Raw genomic sequence first — 23,604 nt, forward strand, 5'->3', positions numbered from 1 at the left:
TCTAACTTTTTTAATTTTTAACTTAAAATAATTTTGAAACCTGGAAAATTAAGCTCAAATTGTCTTCTTTATAATATAATATAAAAACATTGAAATGGCAAGTAGCATTAATCAGATCTGAGGTTTCTAGCTTCTGTCATTCAGGAAAAACCACAGAAACCACAGCATAACTCACTCTTTTGACTGGATGCCATTAGCTCTGACAGCAGGGTAGTGACTGAGCCCTCGGCTCTCCTCCACTGTGATTGGTCCTCCAAACTGATCCATGATGACCCCTGCATGCACTGCTGCCTTACACAGAACTGACGTCTAAAATGGAAAGGGGAGAAACAATAATGAAGGTATGGAGAGAAAGAGGATAAAGAACAGGCCTACAAGTCTCCACATGCATGTTTTCACACAGACAACGTTTATGTTGTCATGCATGTACGAGGTTTAAAAATTAAGCAAAATAAGTACAGATGTACAGTTTGTTATCCAAGAGGTTATTTCACAAATGTTAAAATGCACAAATTTACTCCAACATGACAACATACTGTAGTAGAATTCAGTTTTTACTATAGTAAACTGGAGCAAACTGCATTATATTAGAGTAATTACTATACATTAGTAATGTATACTATAATATTCTGGTAAACTGATGTAAATATTTAGGCTACTACAGGAAGGTTCAAAAACACTATAGGATCTAAGAAGTTTACTACAGTAAGTACTAAAGCAGCATTTTTATGTGTGTTGTAATCCACCTGTATGAATCCTGCTATCACAGGTATTTCAATTTAATTTGTTTTGGCATTTGGCCTAGAGAGACTTCCACCGAACACAAAGCATTCATTTTCGTTATAACGCAGAATAATGTAAAATTTCTGACTGAGGAGACATTATAATTTAACATAGAGGCAACAATTACAGTAATTTATTGTAGCATCCAATAGAAATGCTTAGCATTCCTTAGCAAACACTGCTTATTCTAGGGCTTTATCAAAGCAAACGTCTTCACACAAACCTTTCAAATGTCACAGCCGGGGCCAGGTAACATAAACATGACAGTAAAAGGTCCTTCAACACGGTTATTTAAGTTTGTAAAAAAAATCACATCTAATACTACAATGTTGTTGACGTAGAATGATAATGTATAAAATTAAAAAGATTCAAAAATTAAAATGAATTAAAAAACTGGGTGAAAATAGGTAGAAAATATGGTTAATTCAAGTAGATTGGAACACTTTTTGACATTGAGATTTGTCAAAAACTAACATCAATCCTGAAATCATCCTTCTAAAGTTAACTCATTCGCTTTTTGAATAGTTTGAAAAGTATTTTTTGTAATTTTCACAAAAGTTTCACAAAATGCATTCGTGAAAATTGTTCTTCTAAAAATATATAAACATACAAATACCGTATATATAATGAAAAAACCCTCTGCTTTCAAATAAACAAACAAACAAAACGGGAAAAAAAAACTTTATCCTATCTATATTTTTTTTCTCTGCTTATAAACTCTAATGCAGGGTTTACACCAGACGCGGTAGACGCGGCAAGTGCAATTGATTTACATGTTAATTCAATGCAAAGATGCAATTAGGCATTCTGCGGCGCGGTACACACAGTAAGCGCGACGCAAATTGAGCGTTGCTGCGTGAAAAAAGTTGAAAAATCTGAACTTCGGGGATTTCCGCACCGGGTTAACCAATCAGGACCTTGCTGTAGTAGTGACGTGATTACAGGAAGCGAGCAGAGTGGCGAAGTCTTAGCTGAGTTGCAGAAGCCCCTCCCATGATGCAAATTTCTGTGTGAATGTCTTGAATGACTAGAATTTCACACGCGAATGAAGCGAGTGAACTCAAATGTTCAAGTGTCCAACTACGTGCGAATAGCGAATTTTTGCCGCCTCTACCACGGCTGGTGGGGGTGCACCATTAGGGGTTGTGCACACCCATATTTTTAAACACGGCTAAAAAGCGCTAGGCAGAAAAACAGCTGGCAATTGATGTCCTCCAGGCGTTTTTCTGCCGAGCACTTTTTAGCTGTGATCCTTGAGCTGTGAGCCGGTTGGTTGTTGTGATACTTGTCCCGCCCCTCCTCCATTGTGATTGGACGGCCGTGTGAGAACTGACATTGACGAGCAGAGTTTTTCGACCAAAGTTGAATCTCTTTCAACTCTCGACGCTCAGCACAGAGTGCGAAAAAACTGCAGAGCGCCGGCTTATTTGAAAAATTGGAATTAATTGAAAACATGCGCCGACCGCGGGCGTAAAAGCTTTGGGGTGCACGCCCCCTTAAATGTGGGTATTTAACAAAAATCTGAAATAATTGCCTTTTTGTGAAGAAATTTGGTTAAAGATCAGATTCAGAACTATTATCAAAACATACACAGTTCAAAATGAGTAAAAAAAAGTTGCTTCAGTTTTTTTATAAATTGGGTAAGTGTGGTATTACAGATTTTCATAAAACCTCATCAGGAACACGTTTTTTTTATGCAAATGTTTTCTCTTAATTGAAGAGATAGACTTGTCAATAGAATTATAAAACAATGGCTGCTTAAAAATGTAATGTTATCACTGCTGCGCCTAAAGTCCCCATAAAATCAAACTTTTCTTCCGATGTCAGCTAGACGGCTTGGGCGGGAACATCTGTTAACTCCGCCCCCTCCAACTGTCATGCTGCGTTTACACCAACCATGGTAGAGGCGTGAAGCGTGAGTGATTTCAATGTTAAGTCAATGTGAAGACGCGTTGACGCTCGTCAGGAGGTCCCGCGGCGCGGAAGAGGTGCATGGTGCGGCGCGGAAGACGCGTTTCTGCCTCATTCGCGCGTCTAGCTCACGCAAAATGTGCGAATTGAGCGTTGAATGCGGTACGCGCAAATGGTGTTTTTTGTGCATTTTGCGGTTCACGCGAATTTGCGGCTGACGCCTGAGTTGAAAAGTTTGAACTATGGCGGAATTTCGCGCCGCGTTAACCAATCAGGAGTTTGCCTCTGACTTGCGTCAAATGCTTGCATTTTCCGCGCGTCTACTCCGCTCTACACGCGCATTCGAATGCATTCAAAGTGTTCCAACGCGGTTGGTGTAAACTCAGCATTAGTCTGCTGCAAGTTCAATTTCTGGACGAAATCTACTTTTCTATATCCAATTAATTCACAGTGAAAAAGACAAGCCAGACCTATTTTTTTGTGTGATATTCGATCGTGACTTCCTGGGACTCCTTATGTTGAGGAGATACAGGCGAGCAAAACCAAATTCATTAAAACTTATCTGCAGTGAATTTTACAACTTACATTTATTCGTTTCGCAGACGTAATTGTCCAAAGCAACTTTGAAATGAAGGGCATTTAACATTTTGAATTTACTGTAACTGTAACTTTTTGCTTTCCAATATGAGCTCATCTTGAGCAACACTATGAGCTGCAGCGAGACACAGAAAAGGATGGGAGGATCTCTTGTGTGGTCTGCTGTGTTGTATTTACATCATTAGTGAATCATTACTCTGACAGGACTGCAGAAGATTCACTAAATCTTATCTGTAGAAACAGCTGCTCTCTATTCAGACAGTGTTGCTTCATTAACCTGAACATGTCTCCTTCAGTCCAGACCATCAATACATCACTATCTTATAATGTCTCTACCTGTGATTTATGATGGCAAAGTAACAAAATGTGTTCGCATCTTGTTGATAAAACTTGTGCATGATATGTATATACAACAGGAACTTTAGCACAAAGTCATATGTAACAAAAACAAAATTAGAGACAATAAACTGTGCCCTACTGAAATTCAGTTTCTTTCATTTGCATAAAGAGGAAGACGGTACAAAGTGCAAACAAGTTTCATTCAGTGAAGCATGGAGCAGCCTGGAGCTGAGATTAATATGTAAAATAATGAATAAATGCATCTGTGTTTGAGGCAACTGCTGAACGGCTTTGGTGGGCAGATTTACGCCCTTACTAAACAGGCATTATCCGTCTGTAATCCCAGGATCCACCTCTCCACCCGCTTCACAAAAGCCAATGTGAAGTAATCAATCGCTCCCGCTCTTTCTAAAGCCCTCCTTGCTCGCATATCAAAGCAGATGGCAGCGGGGTGGAAATGCACCCCCCATGTTTTATTGTTGGTTAAGACCCCATTGGAGGTGCATTGAGCTGGGAGTCGTGTCTCTGTTGTCTTTCTTAAAAATCTGTGATGCGTGATTGGGGTTAGAACGACTTCGAGCAAAACCAGCCCCCATAACCATGATTTTAATGTGTGGAAATGTATCATTAGTAAAACACAATGCCGAGAGATAGTCACGCTCTGCCAGACTAAAGTATTCCCACATTCAAGACCTAAATGATGTCGCACACATGGACCGGCAGCAGTTTACACTAAAGATAGTTGATGCTCCCATTATCAGTATTTTTGATGTAGTTATATGTCTCTTTATTTTCCAACTATTACTGAAAATACAAAAGAGTCCCAAAGTCAGAGATAACACTAAGAACATGGGACTCAAAATCTAAGTTTTGTGATTTAAAAAAAAAAAGACATTGCGTAAAATGTTTAAAAACAAAAGAAATCTGCACACGAAACCTTAAAAGAATTTATTGTCCAGGGGCCACAAAAAGTGCAAAACGTTTTCCGGACCAACCCTTCATCAGTGCCATTTCGATTGATCCCGAAAACGTTTTGAACTGACTTTTGGCCTCTAGTCAATACATTCCCCTAATATTTGTGGCCCAATCATTTTGTTTTTTTTTTATTTATAAATTTTGAGTTATTTTAGGAGCTACATGTATCAACATTCGTTTGGACTGTTGTAAAGTGACTGACGTAAAATGAGAAATAAGATTCGGCACTATTTCTATGGCTCTAATTAAAATGCATTATATGAATTCTAATGAAATAACAAAGGCAGTGGCTATTTACACCAAGTACACTAAGTGCCAATATAGCATTTTCTTAGCGATATGCTATTTACAGTAGGTGAAAATAATTATTATTTAATAAATAAAATTATCAAATTTGCAATAAGGTGTAAATAGTAATTCAATATGGCAGATGCTAATTGCACTAGTGCTGCCTCACGATTAGTCGCGACTAATCGTTTGCAGAATAAAAGTTTTTGTTTACATAATAAATGTGTGTGTACTGTGTATAATAATTATGTTTATATAAATACACACACATTAATGTATAATTTTAAGAAAAAAATATATTTATATAATAAATATTTATATTTATATATAATATAGATTATATATAAACATTAACATGTATATAAACATGCAAATGTTTCTTAATTATATACATGCATGTGTTTATGTGTATTTATACATAATTATTATACACAATACACCCACATATATTATGTAAACAAAAACTTTTATTCTGCAAACGATTAGTTGCGACTAATCGTGAGGCAGCACTAAATTGCACCACAATATTTTTGTAGATTAACAGGGTCCAATAATTAACATACAATGTAAATGATAAAATGTATTAAAATTATAAAATGGATGCTGCATTATTAAGAGAATAAAAACCCTCCATACACCGACCCCTAACCCTATCCCCCAAAATACTTTAAATCTTAATAAACATTATTATCGTTAGGCACTTTATTTTCACTTTTCAAACTTTTTTTTCATTTTAATTGAAAATAAATGCCTTTTCGATGTGATATGTGATAGGAAAAGGGAAATGAGCGAGGTTTCCAAAAGGTGTATTCGAAAGTCAAAAGCCGGATCTACAAACCGTATGATATAGCTTGCGCCAAGTAAGTTGTTGATTTCAGTGTGCCTTTATTATACTTTAGTGCTCCAACCAGACTCTGGTGGTGTTAATAGGGTTTGCCAACAAAGGACGCTTGAACTCAATGTAAATAGACACTCAGAATAAAAAAAACGTAAAGTCCCCATGAAATCAAGATTAGTATAGATATATTATCTTTAAGAAAATCTATAAACTAGTATCCTCCAAAACCAAAACATCATTTGCATTTAAAAGATATAAGCATTTAAAACAGACAGTCTCTCACTTCCTCCAAAACAGATAATAGATTTCTATGACATCACTCTGCACTTCAACAGCTTCTCATCTAGGGCTGAAAAGATTCATCGAGTTACTCGATTAACTCGATTCAAAAAATTCCTTGAGGCAAAAATTCTGCCTCGAAAGCCTCTACACGCGCCGAGATCTGATTCACACGGACCGTTGTTCAATGTTCAGGAAGCATATCATAGCGCGTGATACATTTTGAATTTAGTTGGCGCGATGGCGGACAGTAAATATGTCCATAAACGGCAGAGAGAGAATGTCAAAGTTTGGGATCATTACATTATCATTACATTCAGCATCTGAACCGAAAACATCCACTGCTGTTTCACCATGCGTCGATGAAACAAGGTAACGTAGCTTTCGGTGATTTTAATCCCATACTGTATTTGTAGCGATGTCGTTATGCGGTTTGACTAGATATGATGTTTAGCTTTGATGTTTTTAAGTAGTAAATGTATTCACGTTCAATTGCAAGAGAGTATAGCTTAAAAAAGAACCCCTTTACACACACGCATGCACCCTCGTCTCTCTCATGCAAGTCAGACCGATCGCGCAATGCATCACATATGCTTAAACTTTTATGTAGCCACACAACAATAATTTCACCTGCATGCATTCACTGTATACAGCGGGACGTGATGTTGTGATTTTTCGAACGGATTCTTAACCTAAAATGCACCGCAATGCAAGTGATGCAAACCAAATGCAGCGTTCTGTTGAAAATGAATGTAAGTATTTCTGCCGTACCAAAATGCAATGAAGCAACTGAACGTCTGACTGGGGTGTCACTCTTCGTCACGCACAGCACGAGTTCACACATAAACACAGGTGCACGTGCGCGCACACACACAGGTTGTTACCATAGCAAATAGGCTCACCCCAGAAATTATATATTTTTGTTAGTACCCTAATGGTAAATGCTGCAGGTGTAGAAATGTACATAAACCAGATATTTACTTTGATGTCAGGGCTAGATTATAGCATGAAACCTGTTGTGCATATTAATAAATTAAAGTGCTTAATTGTTGGCACTGGCACTTATAAACACTAAAGGGGTAAAAATTGAAATAAATAGGCTTATTTTTTGGAGCCAAAGGCCAATACATCTGTTTTTTAATTAAATAAAAGCCAAATGCTTGAAAACTTTACAGCCACTTTATTTTTGTTATGCATTATTTGTTTTGGTTGTTTAAAAACACACACAACATTTTTATCCGATTACTCGATTAATCGATCGATTCAGTGCTAGATTAATCGATTACAAAAATAATCGATAGCTGCAGCCCTATTCTCATCAGTTTCAGGTTGTGAGCTAAACTAAACAGTATTGGCTATTTTTTATAAGGGGGAGGGGGAACTCAATATGTCCCACACTAACTTCTTGATTCAGTGGAAATTATGTTAAAGTATCAAACAAAGCTGTGCATTTTCAAGAACTTCAGTGGATCTTTTATAAGAAAAATGCAAAACGGATTCATTCTGACCCTGTTCTCCCAAACAAAACAAATCCCACAGTGATCAATAACATTGACTAAACCACCACAAAAAGATTCAGGATTCAGATGAAAATAACTTTTCAATCACGCTCACAAAAGCAATACCAGCACAGCGTGCCGTAAGTCGTGCTTTCACAAACAGGAAAAGATTTTACCACAATGCAAAACCTTCAGAAACTGCCCTTAACTTCTCGAGTTATAGCTCAAAGCCCGAGCACATGATTCATTCCACACAAAAACATCAAAACCAGCATCAAATCTCTGTCCCCGATTCACTGGAGAGGTATGCACAATTACATAAACGCCTTTCTTTCAGAGCTCACTGCCCACTAAGTGACCAGGGAGAACAATGGAGCCGGCACAAATGATCTGACACTACGTGTCCTCAAGCCATCCACACACACACACACACACACACCAAAACACATACTGCTTGGCTCCCTCATATACACACAAGCCCTGTCACAACAAATGCCCAACAGACAATGGGACGAGCCATTAGCACATTCCACCCCCGACTTTAGGCCTGCTTCACATTCCCAATAAAGTCCCTCGAGGTTTGAGCACCTGTGGGAAAATCTGAACAGGAAAGCCGCTTCTCCTGCCTGCACATTACAGCGACCGCAGTGGCATCTGAAACCCGTGCGGGAAGCATCTTGGACGCACGTCGCCCTCGTAAATAACCCTCGCGGTTTGAATAACGTTATCCCGCGGATACAGAATGAGACACCGCATGCTGGCCGCACCTGAGAAAAACAATGAGATGGTACTCACGTGTCTATAGCCCAGGGAAATGTCTCCAGACACGTCTCCCGTCACAGCAGCGCATCCGGCCGGACAGTACTTCCTACATGAGGAGAGAACAAAGCAAAATGTCTGCTTACACCTGTTAGTTAATAATAGGCAAAAGGTAACAAGGGTAACGGATACACTTGTGGGTTAAAAACAGGCGAGTGAGAAACTAAACTTAGAACTACTGTGATGATGCACTATCACATGATTTCATTATGCAATATTGTGTGGACGAATGAGGTTCAATTGAATCTGTAATAAGCCCCATCCATATTTGCACCTTAGCAACTTGTTGCCTTCTGGCATATCATCAGACAAGATTTTGCACTCATATGGTGCTTTTCCATTGCATATTACCCCACACGCTTTGGGTCGGGTCAGCTTACTTTTGGGGGCTTCCACTGGGTGCAGTACTTAGAACCCGATATTTATTTTAGTATCACCTCAGTCGGGGTTCCAAGCGACCCGAGCTGATACCAAAACGTGACACGAAACCACTGTAGTTCACTGATTGGCCTGAAAGAATCGTCACTACCAGCGTCATCGCTATAATGTAAAAGATTAGTCATCTGTGCTTTGCTGTAAGTTCCCAAACTCCCTTTTAGAGATGAAAAACATCCACAGGTTGAGAATCAGGAACACATAACAGTTTTTTCCAGACTTGCAGTTTGTGGCGGCACATTTTTCGCGACACGCACGTCCGCATATATGCTTAAATGCAACTTAAATGAGGCTCAGCGGAACGCCATGGGTGTTTGTACAGAAACTGTCATGTGAGACAGAGTTAGTGATAAACGCGATGGGCAAACATCTATTTGTGGTGGTCAATTTAAATTTTGTAGCGTACTGAAAAATAAATTAATGTATGGGAATGTACAACGACGCTCTCACTTGTATGATGGCACAGCAGTAGGCACGCCTATAATCCCTCCCATTACGAAGTGTTACTAAACTCGATGGAAAAGCTAACCAAACCAAAGTGAGGTGAACAGACCCAACCTGACCCAAACCAAACCGTGGGGTACTATGCAATGGAAAAGCGCCAATAGATTAAAATGAGTATGGCAGATAAGATTGTCTAAGGATATGTTTACACAACAATTATTGCACTAAAACGATACAAAAAAACTGTAATACACATGTCAGGCCAGTAGCTGGCGATGTTACTTTGTAAAGAAACAACACATGCCTGCACATATACGCATTCTTCTACAACGTAAAAAAATTTAAAAATCAAGATGATGGAAGCATCGAGCAGTGTTGTTTGGATGAATGATGAGGTAGGTTTATTGCTACTAGTGATCCTGGACTATAAAGCGGCAAAAATTTGTTGGGGAATTCTCGCTTTTGTACTTTATATTGAAATAAAAAATGGTGTCATTTAAAAAAAACACGCTTTTTTCAAAAGTTCGCATTTTGTGGACCCCAAAACGGCATAGAGACAGAGCGCAACGCGTCATAACCTGAAAACCACGCCCACCGGGGGGAAAACAATCCAACTGTCTCCATTGACTTTGTATTGCAAGAGGCTGCCTCCTTGTCATTTCTAGATTTAAACAAAAAACAGAATAATGCCTAAAAGCTGCTGTGTGACAAGATGTACACCTAACAAGCCAAAAAAAAAAAAAAGAAGTTTATATAAGCTGTCGACCCCAAAAAACAAGCGTTTTAAAAAGACACAAAAGTGGAAACAGGCAACTTTTCATAGTATTACTATTATTAGAACTGCGCCCACTAGAGGGAAACGTAGTCGGTGATCCACTTTTTCTCCTTAAAGGCTGTGTTTTACGGCTCGACAGCTTATAAAAACTTATTTCTGGGTTTTTTGGCTAGTTAGCTGTACATCTAGTCACACAGCAGCTTTTAGGCATTATTCTGTTTTTTGTTATTAGCCAGAAATGACAAGGAGGAGGCCTCTCGCAATACAAAGTCAATGGAGACGGTTGGACTGCTTCCCCCCGGTGGGCGTGGTTTTTAAATTAGCATACCTGTGCTCTGTCTCTATTATTGTGTAAACGAACAGCTGAAAAGTTACCGCTTTCAGTTGAAACGTTGTTGTGTAAACATGGCCTAAGTGAAAAACAATTCAATGAAGGTCTTTATAAAAGAGACAGTTGCGTAGTTGTAAAGTTACGCACGTCTGACTTTTTTTTCACTGATACTGTATATCCTGACCAAGCACAAACATTTGGACGCACTCTCTCACCTGTACTTTAAAGCTTGGTAATGGCTGCCTCTGTCCAAACATGTTAGCAGCTCTGTGGAGGAAGGCAGAGGAGGACATACAATGAGGGTAAAAATGGAGTAGGAAACGGGCCGACAACAACAACAAGCACAACAGGACATGAGCATCACAACAGGATGACAGGCTTGCTTCCTGTGACATGCCTGGACACACAAAAACACACATAGACATAAACCCCCGCTGACATCTCCATCTGGATTCAATGGAAGAAAAAACTCATCTGTGTTGAATGACACGAGTACGAGTAAATAATTTTGATTTCTAGATTAGTTTTATTTGCCTGAACTTCTCTTTATTCACTGAAAAGTTGCTTTGATACAATAAAAAAAATTGTGCTCTGTGCGTAAATTTGAATAAATAAAAAAAAAGAAGGGCAGAGTGCATGTTACAAGGATGGAGGTCAGCCAAGAAACACAGATGATTCCTGAGATCTTAAGCGTCAAGTGACAGCAAATAGTGAATCTGAACGGAGTTACGTCTTATGGGATTGTGTGGGCATGCTTTTAAAACAAAGTTACCTTTGTTGTTGTCTATGGAGTATGAAAGCAGAAATCCTCTTCCTGAGATGTGCTGACTGCTGCGAAAGCGGACAGTAAGCTCACTGGACTCGATGTGAATCAGGGTGGGCATGGATGCAGGACCACCACAGTACTTCCAGTCGACTAAAAAAAAAGATGAAGGGATGTTTATTTAAATGACTTGTTTAAAACGTAACCCTGCTCAAAATTAAAAATTAAAAAAACTAAAAGTTCACCTAACAATGAAAATTCTTTCATCATTTACTCATCCCCATGTTGTTACAAACCTGTATAAATGTATTTGTACTGCTGAACACAAAAGAAGATATTTGAAGCAATGTTTGTAACCAAACTGTTTTTGAGCACCATTGACTTCTATAGTAGTATTGGCACAATAGTGCTTCTGTTTCCTGCTTGATTGCAAAATATTTTTCTTGGTGTTCAGCAGAACAAAGAAATTTATACAGGTTTGTAACAATATGAGGGTGAGTAAATGATGACAGAATTTAAATTTTTGGGTTAACTCTCTCACAAATACTGAGGTATATAAAGAGTCCAATCTAATCCAAAATCTGGGACTTTTTGAAAATATGCTAATTTTCCAGCTCCCCTAGAGTAAAAACAGTTGATTTTTACCGTTTTGGAATCCATTCAACCTATCTCCGGGTTTGGGGGTACCACTTTTAGCATAGCTTAGCACAATCCATTGCATCTGATTAGACCGTTAGCATCGGGCTCAAAAATAACCAAAGAGTTTGGATATTTTTCTGATTCAAGAAAATCTCAACTTTTGATTTTCCGTCGGTCTTAGTACACGTGTAATTACGAAGATTTTTAAATAGGAAAAATGTCAAATCTCTGGTTATTTTTGAGGGTGATGCTAATGGTCTAATCTGATTCAATGGATTATGCTAAGATATGCTAAAATGAATGGAATCCAGGGGAGCTGGAAAATGAGCATATTTTTTTAAAAGTGAAGTGTCCCTTTAATCTAATTCAAAATAAACAGTTTTTTTACATTTGTGAATTTTGTAGATGTAAATTACTATCTATTTAATCAATACTTAACTATATTTTTTCCAATATTTATAATTACTTTTTATCATTATGTATGTGGGTGATTCTCACGAAACCATTGAAACACCACGGCACTAATGATTTTAGCTTTAAAATGTGTAATGTAGTAACATTAAAAAGCATCAGAATTAACACAATACTGTGTTCTACCTTGCACAATGTGTGATTTCAACATAAGAATTTATAATTGGAAATTTAATCTCATTTTCTGCTGAAATTCTCATTACCGCAATGTGTCCGTCTGTGTTTGAACATGCGTTATGTTGTAATTTAATCAAATTAACACAAAAATATTAAGAAAAAAATAAATGGATGTTTTGCTAGACTACTTTAGATGACAGAAAAACTATTTACTGAATATTTATGTATAATAATAATGAAGAACAATTAGGAAAATGATGTGTCCATGCCTGATGTTCTCATCCTCCGCAACACTTTTTGAGAACAGTTTAAGCACACATACAGACTTTTAATAAAGTTTGATTTTGAGTGACCAAGCACATGGACCAGTTACTTCAAGATGGCTACCAGGTAAGATCATTTTTTTACAGTTAATTTGAAATATTGTCTTGTCAGAATGCTTACACGACATTTTGATTATCATTACCGCAACAGATGCTTATTAAATGTTAATTTAATTATTAGAAGCATAATACTTTGATTTTAAATGCATGTGGAGAATCTCCAAATTATGTTCTTTCAGGTTTGTCATGTCATTTTGAAAATATGTCTGTGTTGCTGTTTTCTGACTGTTGCGGTAATGAGATTTTTTAGGGACTAATTTTTTAAATTATGTTACAAAAAGTGTTAAATGATAAGTAAAAGTTTTTAAATTAATGTTCCCATTTACTCCAGACTTTGTTTTTCAATGTCTGGTGGGAAAAAAAGTAAATTTAAGCAATTTTTACATTTTCATGCTTGACATTTTTAAAACCAAGTTTTCGTGAGAATCACCCATGTTATCTAGGATCAAACCCATGACATTTGCATCGCTAGCACAATTCTCTACCAATTAAGCTACATGAACACAAGTAGACACCAGAAGTAAATAGAAAACTGGGTCCAAAAAAAATCCTCACCAATTGCAAAATAAAGCATTTTTCATAAATTGAAAGAAATTAAATAAATGCTTTGTTGCAAAATGAAAATTTGATCATTGGTGTTAGTTTACAGAAATGAGCACAGAAAAGCTCTGCAGCTACATCTGAAAGTCTTTATACTTAAAGGGATAAAAAAATAAAAAAAAATAACTAATTATTTACTTCCATAATATTTGTTTTACAAAATAAATAAAACTCATACAGGTTTTGAACAACATGAGGGTGAGTAAATGATGACTGAATTTTCATTTTTGGGTGAACTATCCTTTTAAGAAGCTGGTGGTGTGTTGCTGTGGTCATCTGCTGACTAAAGAACAATATTGAAAACACAAAGCACACAGATGAAAGAAGCTCTTATGATTATCAGTACGTTAAACTTCATAACGAAGCAGAAGGGTCAAAACAATGAGAAGTGTGACTGACGTATCTGTCAAACGTCCCACCACTACAAAGCTTCAAAACACCCACAGCTCCAAACCACCATTCAAGAGTCCCTCAGAGAGGAATTTCAGTCATCCCACAGCTGAAGCTTTGATCAGTGGATGTGTCTGAGGTTTAACTCTCAAACCATGATGCTGTTTGCGGTTAAACACTTGGGAGAGGTAAAAACTGACGGATGTTAGAGCTTTCATGTCATCCAGACTACTTCTGCCCTGTTCGCTAAATCCAAAATTCATTGATACTTCACTACTGGATTCAATAATGAGTCACTGCACTATTTCACTCAACCCAAACAGGAAATAGATTAATCTAATGTTAATACTGATGCAATAATGCACTGTAAGGCGCTTTGGATGGATAAAAGCATCTGCCAAATGCATACATGTAAATGTAAATGATCTATTGGTAAGACGATAAGCTCAGCAGGGTATCCAGTCACAATTTAAGGGAAACATTTAAATATTCTTTTCCTTTCAGTTCGGGTTAAATTAACAGAAATATTGTCCATATTTTGCCCAACCATGGGTTAAAACAACCCAGCATTTTATAAGTGTAGCATCGTGCTTTACCAGTTCAGCAACGGGAACAAACAAGTGATAACAAGTGACATTATCCTTTAGGATATGAGGAACTCATGTAGGGGTTACAGGAACTGCCAACATGTAGATTTTTACTGTAAACTTCCTCTGATAAATTGGCCTTTGTGGTTTCCTCTTGCTTTACAGTACATTCATCAATCTGTGACGTCTGCCAGCTCATTGTAAAGCTCTGATATGAAATGTGTTACTCAGGTTTACTCACAGTAATGTGACCTGAGGGAGTATAGTATGACTAAAGACCATATGATCACCTATATCACAAAATTAAAGGATTACTCCATTTTCTTAAAAAAAAAATCTAGATAATCTACTCACCATCCATGCCATCCAAAATGCCGACGTCCTTCTCCGTTCAGCCGAGAATTAAGATTTTTGAGGAAAACACTCCAGGATTTTTCTCATTTTAATGGACTTTAATGGACCCCAACACTTTGCAGTTTCAATGGAGTTTAAAATTGCAGTTTCAAAGTACTCTAAACCAGGGATTTTCAAACTGGGGGGCGGGGCCCCCAGGGGGGCCGCGAGAGGGTGCCAGGGGGGCCCCAGTTTTATGACATTTTATAAAATACATAAATTTATCATGAATTCTGTGTAATTATACATAAAAAAATAAGGCTACTAACCAAAAGCTCAACTTTTTTGTATAATTTAATATGTGTTTTAGTAAAATGTTGAGTTTAGAACAGTTTTTTGTCGCGAAGGAATGCACCATACACAAGAGGGGCCGCATTTTGAAAAAGTTTGGGAAACACTGCTCTAAACGATCCCAAACGAGGCATAAGGCTCTTATCTAGCAAAACGGTTATCAATTTTGGCAAGAAAAATAAAAAAATTTGTACTTTTAAACCACAACTTCTCGTCTTGCACCGGCCGTGTGACCTCACATAATGCGTCATCACGTCAAAAGTTCATGGATGACGTATGCGAAACTACAGCCCCAGTGTTTACAAGTGCGGAGAAAGATGACCGTTCAGACGTTGTTGTATGTGGAATAAAACGAATTAATGTCTTTTTGTCTTTTTATTGTTTAATATGGTCTGCAAATTTGCATTTTATATATGAAGAGTTTTGTTGCAAAACGAGATAAATCCGTTTTTTTTATTGTTCAGAAATCTAATTTTTGTGTTGTGCATTCCAATTAATATCAATGCAACTGCAGTTGGTTTGCTTTGATTTAAACCTTCATAACTTAAAAAATACAGCTAAGTAGCACCATAAAACAAAATAATAACATGATAACATAATCATGTTTTGACAAAAATGTAAAAAAAATGGATTTATCTCGTTTTGCGACGAAACTCTTCATATGTAACGCGTGACCTTTCAACATGCTTACACAATAACGTGAAGTTGCGCTGGTGCGTCACATGACTGGTGCAAGACGAGAAGTTGTGCATATTTTTTGTTTTGCTTGCCAAAAATGACAAATGTTTCGCTAGATAAGACCCTTAATGCCTCATTTTGGATCGTTTAACGCCCTTTGAAACTGCGTTGAAACTGCAATTTTAAACTGCATTAAAACTGTTATGTGTTGGGGTCCAATAAAGTCTATTAAATTGAGAAAAATCCTGGAATGTTTACCTCAAAAAAATTAATTTCTTCTTGACTGAACAAAGAAAGACATTGACAATTTGGATGACATGGTGGTGAGTAAATTATCTGGATTTTTTTGGGAGTAATCCTTTAAGAGACCATTTTAATTCAGTTTTTCTAGATTTACTATTTTTAGGTATGCATTTACGTAAAATGATCATTTTTGTTTCCTTCTGTCAACTACGGATAATTTTTTTTAAATATTACATTATATTTGCATTTATTTACTGAAAATTGAAATGGCGAAAACATGGTAAAAATAACAAAGAATTTTTTTTTACATTTGCTGTAAGAGATTTGCTTAAAAATTCAACAAACACTGGACTAAAATGGTCACAATACATCTAGAAATGATGATGAATAAAGTCAAAACTGGAGTGATCTCTTAATATTTTCTGCAGCTGTATATTTATAGGAAAAATTCCTGATTGATCATTTAAGGGAAAATCCCACTTAATCCTAACACCAATAGGCCTCTTGTACAAATCTTCCTAAAGCCTGAGGAGAAAAACTATTCAGGTTCTTTGATGTTTTGACTCAAGTATCAACAAACCAGATTTCAAAATCCAAACCTCATTTCAAGTTCCAATAGCATTACAACAACAAACAAAAAATAAATAAATAAATAAAATGTTTCAATGCATCATATCAAACAAAGAAGCTCAGACACAACAGTTGACATTTTCAAGTTCTAAGCACAGAAAAAAACATCTGATATTTCTTTGGCTACACTGACTGACTGACTTTGCTATACCTTACAACATCTAAACTTCTACAGCCTTATTCGCACCGGATGAGTATTACCTGGTGACCTCTAGTCATTTGTAATAATTGCTGGCCTGTCTATGATCCTGATCCCGTGCAAATCGGCCATGTCTGTAATTTGTTAATTAATTATTCACCGACAAATTACCGATTATATTTCGCCGGACACTGAGTTCCTGTGATAATATTTGTCAAAGTGCAAATCACAAATTGACATCATATCCAGGAGAAATTCAAGTAAAATCACATGCTTCGCTTATTTTGTGCAAATGTGCCAATTTCCACACCAATTTCAGATGTAGGTTAATTTCTAAACCACACGAGGTCCCCACATAATGTTAATTCTGTGCGATTAGGGCTTATATTTATGTATCCGTGCATACATAAACAGCTCACCAGTTTCTGCCCCATGGGATCCCTTCAGAACCTCCAAATAGTCCGACCCACAGTCCTTCTTTTCCATGTTGAGGTCTCCAAAATTGAGGATGATGGTGTGGCCGATGGGCACGCGGATCCGCCACTCACACCAGGAGTTGTTGGGATAAGTTCCTGGGTAGTTCTTGGAGGACAGCACGCCGCTCTCTTGGCCCAGGACATAATGACCACAACCATCATCTGGAAGAGAGTACAGAGATCATAAAATAAAAACTTGTAGAGCTATTAGAATTTAATATCTGGAGAAACTGAACTTTTAATTTATTGATCTGGAAGTGCATAAAGTGTATTTGTGCAGAGACAACTATAAGCTAATTATTCAAATGTTTTTGGCTCGCCAAAAGAGTAGGCTATAGAAATAAAAAATAATTGATCGGCCGCCAATCGGTATCGGCCGTTAATGGCATTAAATGACTCGATCGGTACTCGCTAAATTTGCCGATCTTGTGAACCGTAATATAAGAAAGGCAACATCTGTGGTATTACTTTATCTAGAAAAAATGTTAACAGTTAAAGTCATCAAAGAGCTTGCATATCAGCTTTTCTTTTAAAAAATCGGTATCAGAATCGGCCGATCATGGAGAAAACAAATTGGTAATCGGTATCGGCTGCAAAAATCCTGATCGGAGCATCCCTAATTGCAAACGTGCATATTGCAATGATTTGCAATAACTGAATGGTTTTAATGCAGAACGAACCGTCAGGGCCCTCTAGGCTCTCAGAGAGGATCTAAACTTTGTTAAAAATAACATTTTAAAACTTATTACATATCATTTTTTAATTAATGTTGGCCAGTTTCCCCCATTACAATTCCATTGCAGACCGATCTGCGCATGACATCAAAGTACCGCGAGAGTGATTTGAAAGCATACAGAACAGTCTAATCTTGCTTTATTCGCGTTCAGATGCCTGCTAATTGGTCTCCGCATGTCGCGATGTGATCAAACTAGTTGTCGTTGTCATTGTCCGGTATGAGCGATGTATGTCATCGGATGTTTTGGGACCTGAACTGTGGTCTTGTTGGGGTAGAGTAACGGTACGCTACTGCTTTAATATATTAGAAAGATTGAAAAGAGAGATTGATGTCCTCTTTTCCAAAAAAACTTGCATGTTGATTATAATTTTTTTTCAGTATTTTAAAATTGATTTTACAAAGTTAATACATTATCGTATGACATCATTATATATATATATATATATATATATATATATATGGGTGATTCTCACGAAACCATTGAAACACCACGGCACTAATGATTTTAGCTTTAAAATGTGTAATATAGTAACATTAAAAAGCATCAGAATTAACACAATACTGTGTTCTACCTTGCACAATGCGTGATTTTAACATAAGAATTTATAATTGTACATTTTATCTCATTTTCTGCTGAAATTCTCATTACCGCAATGTGTCCGGCTGTGTTTGAACATGCGTTATGTTGTAATTTAATCAAATTAACACAAAAATATTAAGAAAAAAAATAAATGGATGTTTTGCTAGACTACTTTAGATGACAGAAAAAATATTTACTGATTATTCATGTATAATAATAATGAAGAAAAATTAGGAAAATTATGTGTCCATGCCTGATGTTCTCATCCTCCGCAACACTTTTTGAGAACAGTTTAAGCACACATACAGAATTTTAATAAAGTTTGATTTTGAGTGACCAAGCACATGGACCAGTTACTTCAAGATGGCTACCGGGTAAGATCATTTTTTTTACAGTTAATTTAAAATACTGTCTTGTCAGAATGCTTACACGACATTTTGATTATCATTACCGCAACAGATGCTTATTAAATGTTAATTTAATTAATAGAAGCATAATATTTTGATTTACAATGCATGTGCAGAATCTCCAAATTATGTTCTTTCAGGTTTGTCATGTCATTTTGAAAATATGTCAGTGTTGATGTTTTCTGCCTGTTGCGGAAATGAGATTTTTTAGGACTAATTTTTTTAATTATGTTACAAAAAGTGTTAAATGATAAGTAAAAGTTTTTAAATTAATGTTCCCATTTTCTCCAGACTTTGTTTTTCAATGTGTGGTGGGAAAAAAAGTAAATTTAAGCAATTTTTACATTTTCATGCTTGACATTTTTAAAACCAAGTTTTCGTGAGAATCACCCACTTACTGTGGTGGAAAGCATTTGCTTCGGGTGGTAATACAATGGTGGAAATGTTTTCAAGCATTTATTAAATTTAGCCATTTTATTTAGAACCAAAAAATGTACTTACAACAACACAAAATTCTACAGATACAGTCAATGGAAAATATCAAAACATCCAATCTGTTATCAAAAATGCAAACAAGTTTCCGACAGACCCTGAATACCTTATTCCTAGTTTGCAACAAACGATTGCAACAAGCCAGTACATGCAACGTAGCATAAATCAAACAATATTTTGTTACACAGAAGCAGACAGGAGGTTAAATTAAAATGGTGTTTCAACACGTCCATGCCTTTGGCCCCTAAGACAAGTCAAAACACAAGAAGCCTTCACTTACAGTAGGTGGACCTGAACTTGGATTTCATTATTAGAAATGAAAAAGCCTACTCATTCCAAGGATGAGACAGAGACAAAGGTGGGGTGTTAGAAAGAGTCAGCTGCTGGGTACAGACCCTGTGGATGAGACAGGGGTGATGGGATCCCACGCAGGGGGGTTTATGAGTCCATATGCACATTTGTGCACGCACAAATCAGAGTCTCACACTTCAGACGGTTTACTGATATGTTACGGCACTGTCTTTCACAGTAAAGGCACTCACACCTGTGATGGCACCAACAACTCTTCCTTTCCTACCGGACAGCTGCGACACCAGCAGCCATGAAGGAACTTGATGCTGATGTATGCACATAACAGTTTGAGACGTTTCTGACATTGAAGACATTCTTAAATGACACAAGGTATGAATGCTATAAATAGCTCTTCAGAAAGGGGACGTGCACTAACCAGGGATCGACGAAAATGCTTTCTTTAACCTCAGCCTGCGTTGCGTCAGTGCTAAATGTTAGCGGACACACAGTGGCCTTTGTGGTGGCGACTGAACTTCGTCCAGATGTTGGGTTTGGGTTGAATCCGTGGGTGGAAAATATCAACCGAAGGGACCCACCTTAGGGCAGGTGCGGTAGACGAATGACATCACACATTCATTAGGGAGAATCGAGTGGCCCACTGAACATACAATAAGCTACAACATCTACATTTTTGGGTATAGTTGACTTTTTATTAAAGGTCCTAAGAAGCTTTTGTTATTTATTCTAACAGAAAAAAGCATGGCTGACTTTTCAGCATGTTGAGGAACACCTGGCCATCTTCTGCCCCAGGGTGAAGCACAAAACATTCCCAACACAGTGAGTTCGGCATGTACAGGCAATGCACGTCTCCCAACAAACGCCAAGTATCGGTTCACGCTAGTTCATTCAGTTTGTGATACAATTAAAAACATAGTGCTAGGAAACGGCAATGCCACAATTTATAAAAAAAAAAAACATAGCAGCTAATACAAGCATTCTGGGTAACCGAGGTTAAAAACCTCAAATAAAACAAATTTGTAAATTAGTTCCCATCAGTAAAATCACCTGAAATTTCAGGCTTGTCACGAGATAAATGACCAAAGCACCATCTCATCTGCATGTGAAAACATTCAGGCACTTGGAAGGCAATACAGGCCCACTGTGACAATGCATGCATGTTTGTGTCAACTGCTGTATTTCTGATGTGTTACGGTACAGTCAGCACATTTTCTGACAAAAACCCTCCGTATTTTCTATCACTTTTGTATTTACTATAATAAACTGTAGTTTAATATCTAGATACACTAGAATAAAGTGTTTTAATCTCAATAAACATAAGCATCTATTTAAGTATGTACTATGTAGTATTTTAACTTGCTGACTAGTTTGCCAGTTCACTATAGTAATATAGTATACTACAAAATACTAAACTATATGTTTACAAAGTATTTATGTGTACTACTACAGTATGTTACAATCTACTACAGTAAAAACTAAAGTAAACTACACTATTTTAATGTGTGTGAAAGTTTTCCAAGCACTAACTTAACTCTACTTTCAAATATAATGTAAATTTGGAAAACGCAATCTACAGATTTGCCTTTAGTTTAATAATGTCCCACGTTAAAATCTCCACGTTTACAGCCCGCGTTCAAATGAGAAACCCAAATTGACAAAAATATGGTAAGCAGAAAAAGAGAAACACATATCCCTTTTCAGACATTAAGTTGACTATCGAGTCAAATTACCAATGAAACATAAGGAGTTTATAAATAAAGCATCTGAAACAAATGTAGCGAACGCGCGTTTGAAACATTGTAACGCTTTACTATCCACGCGCACTTTCAGTGATACAAAGTATCGCGTCGACATACAAACAGCAGAAAGTCCTTTAAAATATTTATTAGGTCCGATCAGACCGCCAAACATCAGCCGAGGGCGCTTTTGTGTCCGATCATCTGTCTTGTTTTTGTTCACTTACCCGGTTTCTCGGCGGACACGAGCGGTTGAATCGAGCAGATGAGAATCAGTCCATGCAGTAATGTGAATCCAGACATCTCCGCTTAAAGCCAAAGTAAAACAAGAGTAAAACGCGAGGACGCATTGGAGAAGCTTCACGACAGCATGTTTACAGTGGAAAAACTCTCGCGTATGTGTGTGTGTTTGTGTGTGTCCGTGGATTAGCAGCCCACGCTCTCCAAACGCCTTGAATGAACTCTTCCGTGTTTCCCATAGGCGGCACCAAGCGGTTACTGAACTCGTCTGACGGGTCTGCCTCATGTAGGACAGTTACAACACTGAGATTGAGTAAAATTGATAATAAATAGATAAACATATCTGTACACAAGCAATTTCTATGAGGAATATAAGAAAGTGTCGGGACTTTTCATAAAGTAAAATATAGTTTGAAATTAATAAATTCAGATAAGTCCTAATGGATTTAAAGGGGCCATGGCGTGAGAATTTGACTTTTTCCATGTTTAAGTGCTATAATTGGGTTCCCAGTGCTTCTATCAACCTAGAAAATGTGAAAAAGATCAACCCAGTAACTTAGTTTTGGTAAACCATTCTCTACAAGCACAACAAAAAATAGGTCGTTGAAATTTGGCTCTCCTTATGATGTCATAAGGAGCTCTTATTATAACTAGATAAGGTTAAAGTTTGTGAACAAACTTTATGTTGGCTTGAGAAAGCCTAGTCTGAGAGTAATAGATGGAGCTGCAGTTGGGGCAGTTAAGTTAGTTGGGGCAGATGGGTTAGTTGGGACAGAATTGGGCAGTTGGGGCAGAATGGGGCATTTGTGGCAGATGGGGGATTTAGGGTAGTTGGGGCATTTGGGGTAGAATTGGATAATTGGGGCAGACGGGGCACTTGGGGCAGATGGGGCATTTAGAGCAGTTGGGGCAGAATGGGGCGGATGAGGCAGTTGGGGCATTTGAGGCATTTAGGGCAATTTGGGCAGAATGGGGCATTTAGGGCAGATGGGGCATTTAGGGCAGATGGGGCATTTAGGGCAGATGGGGCATTTAGGGCAGAATGGGGCAGATGAGGCAGATGTGGCATTTGAGGCATTTAGGGCAGTTTGGGCAGAATAGGGCAGATGGGGCATTTAGTGCAGATGGGGCATTTAGGGCAGTTGGGGCATTTAGGGCAGTTGGGGCATTTGGGGCAGAATGAGGCAGATGAGGCAGTTGGGGCATTTAGGGCAGTTGGGGCATTTAGGGCATTTAGGGCAGTTGGGGCATTTAGGGCAGAATGGGGCAGATGGGGCATTTAGGGCAGATGGGGCATTTAGGGCAGTTGGGGCAGAATGGGGCAGTTGGGCAGAATTGGGTAGTTGGGGCAGACGGGGCATTTGGGGCAGATGGGGCATTTAGGGCAGTTGGGGCAGAATTGGGTGTTTGGGGCAGATGGGGCATTTAGGGTAGTTGGGGCATTTGGGGCAGATGGGGCATTTAGGGCAGATGAGGCATTTGGAGCATAATTGGCCAGTTGGGGCAAATGGGGCAAAATGGGGCGGTTAGGTTATTTGAGGCATTTGGGGCAGAATGGGGCAGATGGGGCATTTAGGGCAGTTGGGACATTTATGTGTGTGTTTGTGTGAGTATGATTGGGTGTGTAATATTGTGTTTGTGTGTGTAATTTTGTGGTTGTGTGTCTGTGTGTGTGTGTGGTTGTGTGTGGTTGTGTGGTTGTGTGTGTGTGTGTGTGTGTGTGTGTGTGTGTGTGTGTGTGTGTGTGCGTGTGTGAGTCTGTGTTTTTGTGGACGTATGTTATATATAATTTTGTGTTTGTGTGTGTAATTGTGTGTCTGTGTGTAGTTGTGTGTGGTTTTGTGTCTGTGTCTGTGTGTGATTGTGATTGTGTGTGTGTGTGTGTGTGTGTGTGTGTGTGTGTGTGTGTGTGTGTGTGTGTGTGTGTGTGTGTTTGTGTGTGTGTGTGTGTGTGTGTGTGCATGTCTGTGTTTTTGTGACAGTATGTTATA

At 37.9% G+C, this 23,604-nt stretch overlaps 1 protein-coding gene across 1 annotated transcript in view; it reads right to left on the reverse strand.

Annotated features, from left to right (window-relative positions):
• Positions 1-21,878, reverse strand: part of dcbld1 (discoidin, CUB and LCCL domain containing 1) — a 38,871-nt gene extending 16,993 nt beyond the window's left edge. Inside the window, exons 1-6 of the mRNA XM_055187145.2 lie at positions 21,601-21,878; positions 17,057-17,275; positions 11,086-11,229; positions 10,529-10,580; positions 8,305-8,377; positions 176-309 (exon numbers count right to left, since the gene is read on the reverse strand). Coding sequence (XP_055043120.2) covers positions 176-309; positions 8,305-8,377; positions 10,529-10,580; positions 11,086-11,229; positions 17,057-17,275; positions 21,601-21,676 — 698 coding nt within the window. The 5' untranslated portion in view covers positions 21,677-21,878. The remainder of the gene's footprint in view (positions 1-175; positions 310-8,304; positions 8,378-10,528; positions 10,581-11,085; positions 11,230-17,056; positions 17,276-21,600) is intronic.
• Positions 21,879-23,604: the final 1,726 nt, after the last annotated feature.

Source organism: Misgurnus anguillicaudatus, chromosome 18 (genome assembly GCF_027580225.2).
Source record: "Misgurnus anguillicaudatus chromosome 18, ASM2758022v2, whole genome shotgun sequence".
Classification (NCBI taxonomy): domain Eukaryota; kingdom Metazoa; phylum Chordata; class Actinopteri; order Cypriniformes; family Cobitidae; genus Misgurnus; species Misgurnus anguillicaudatus.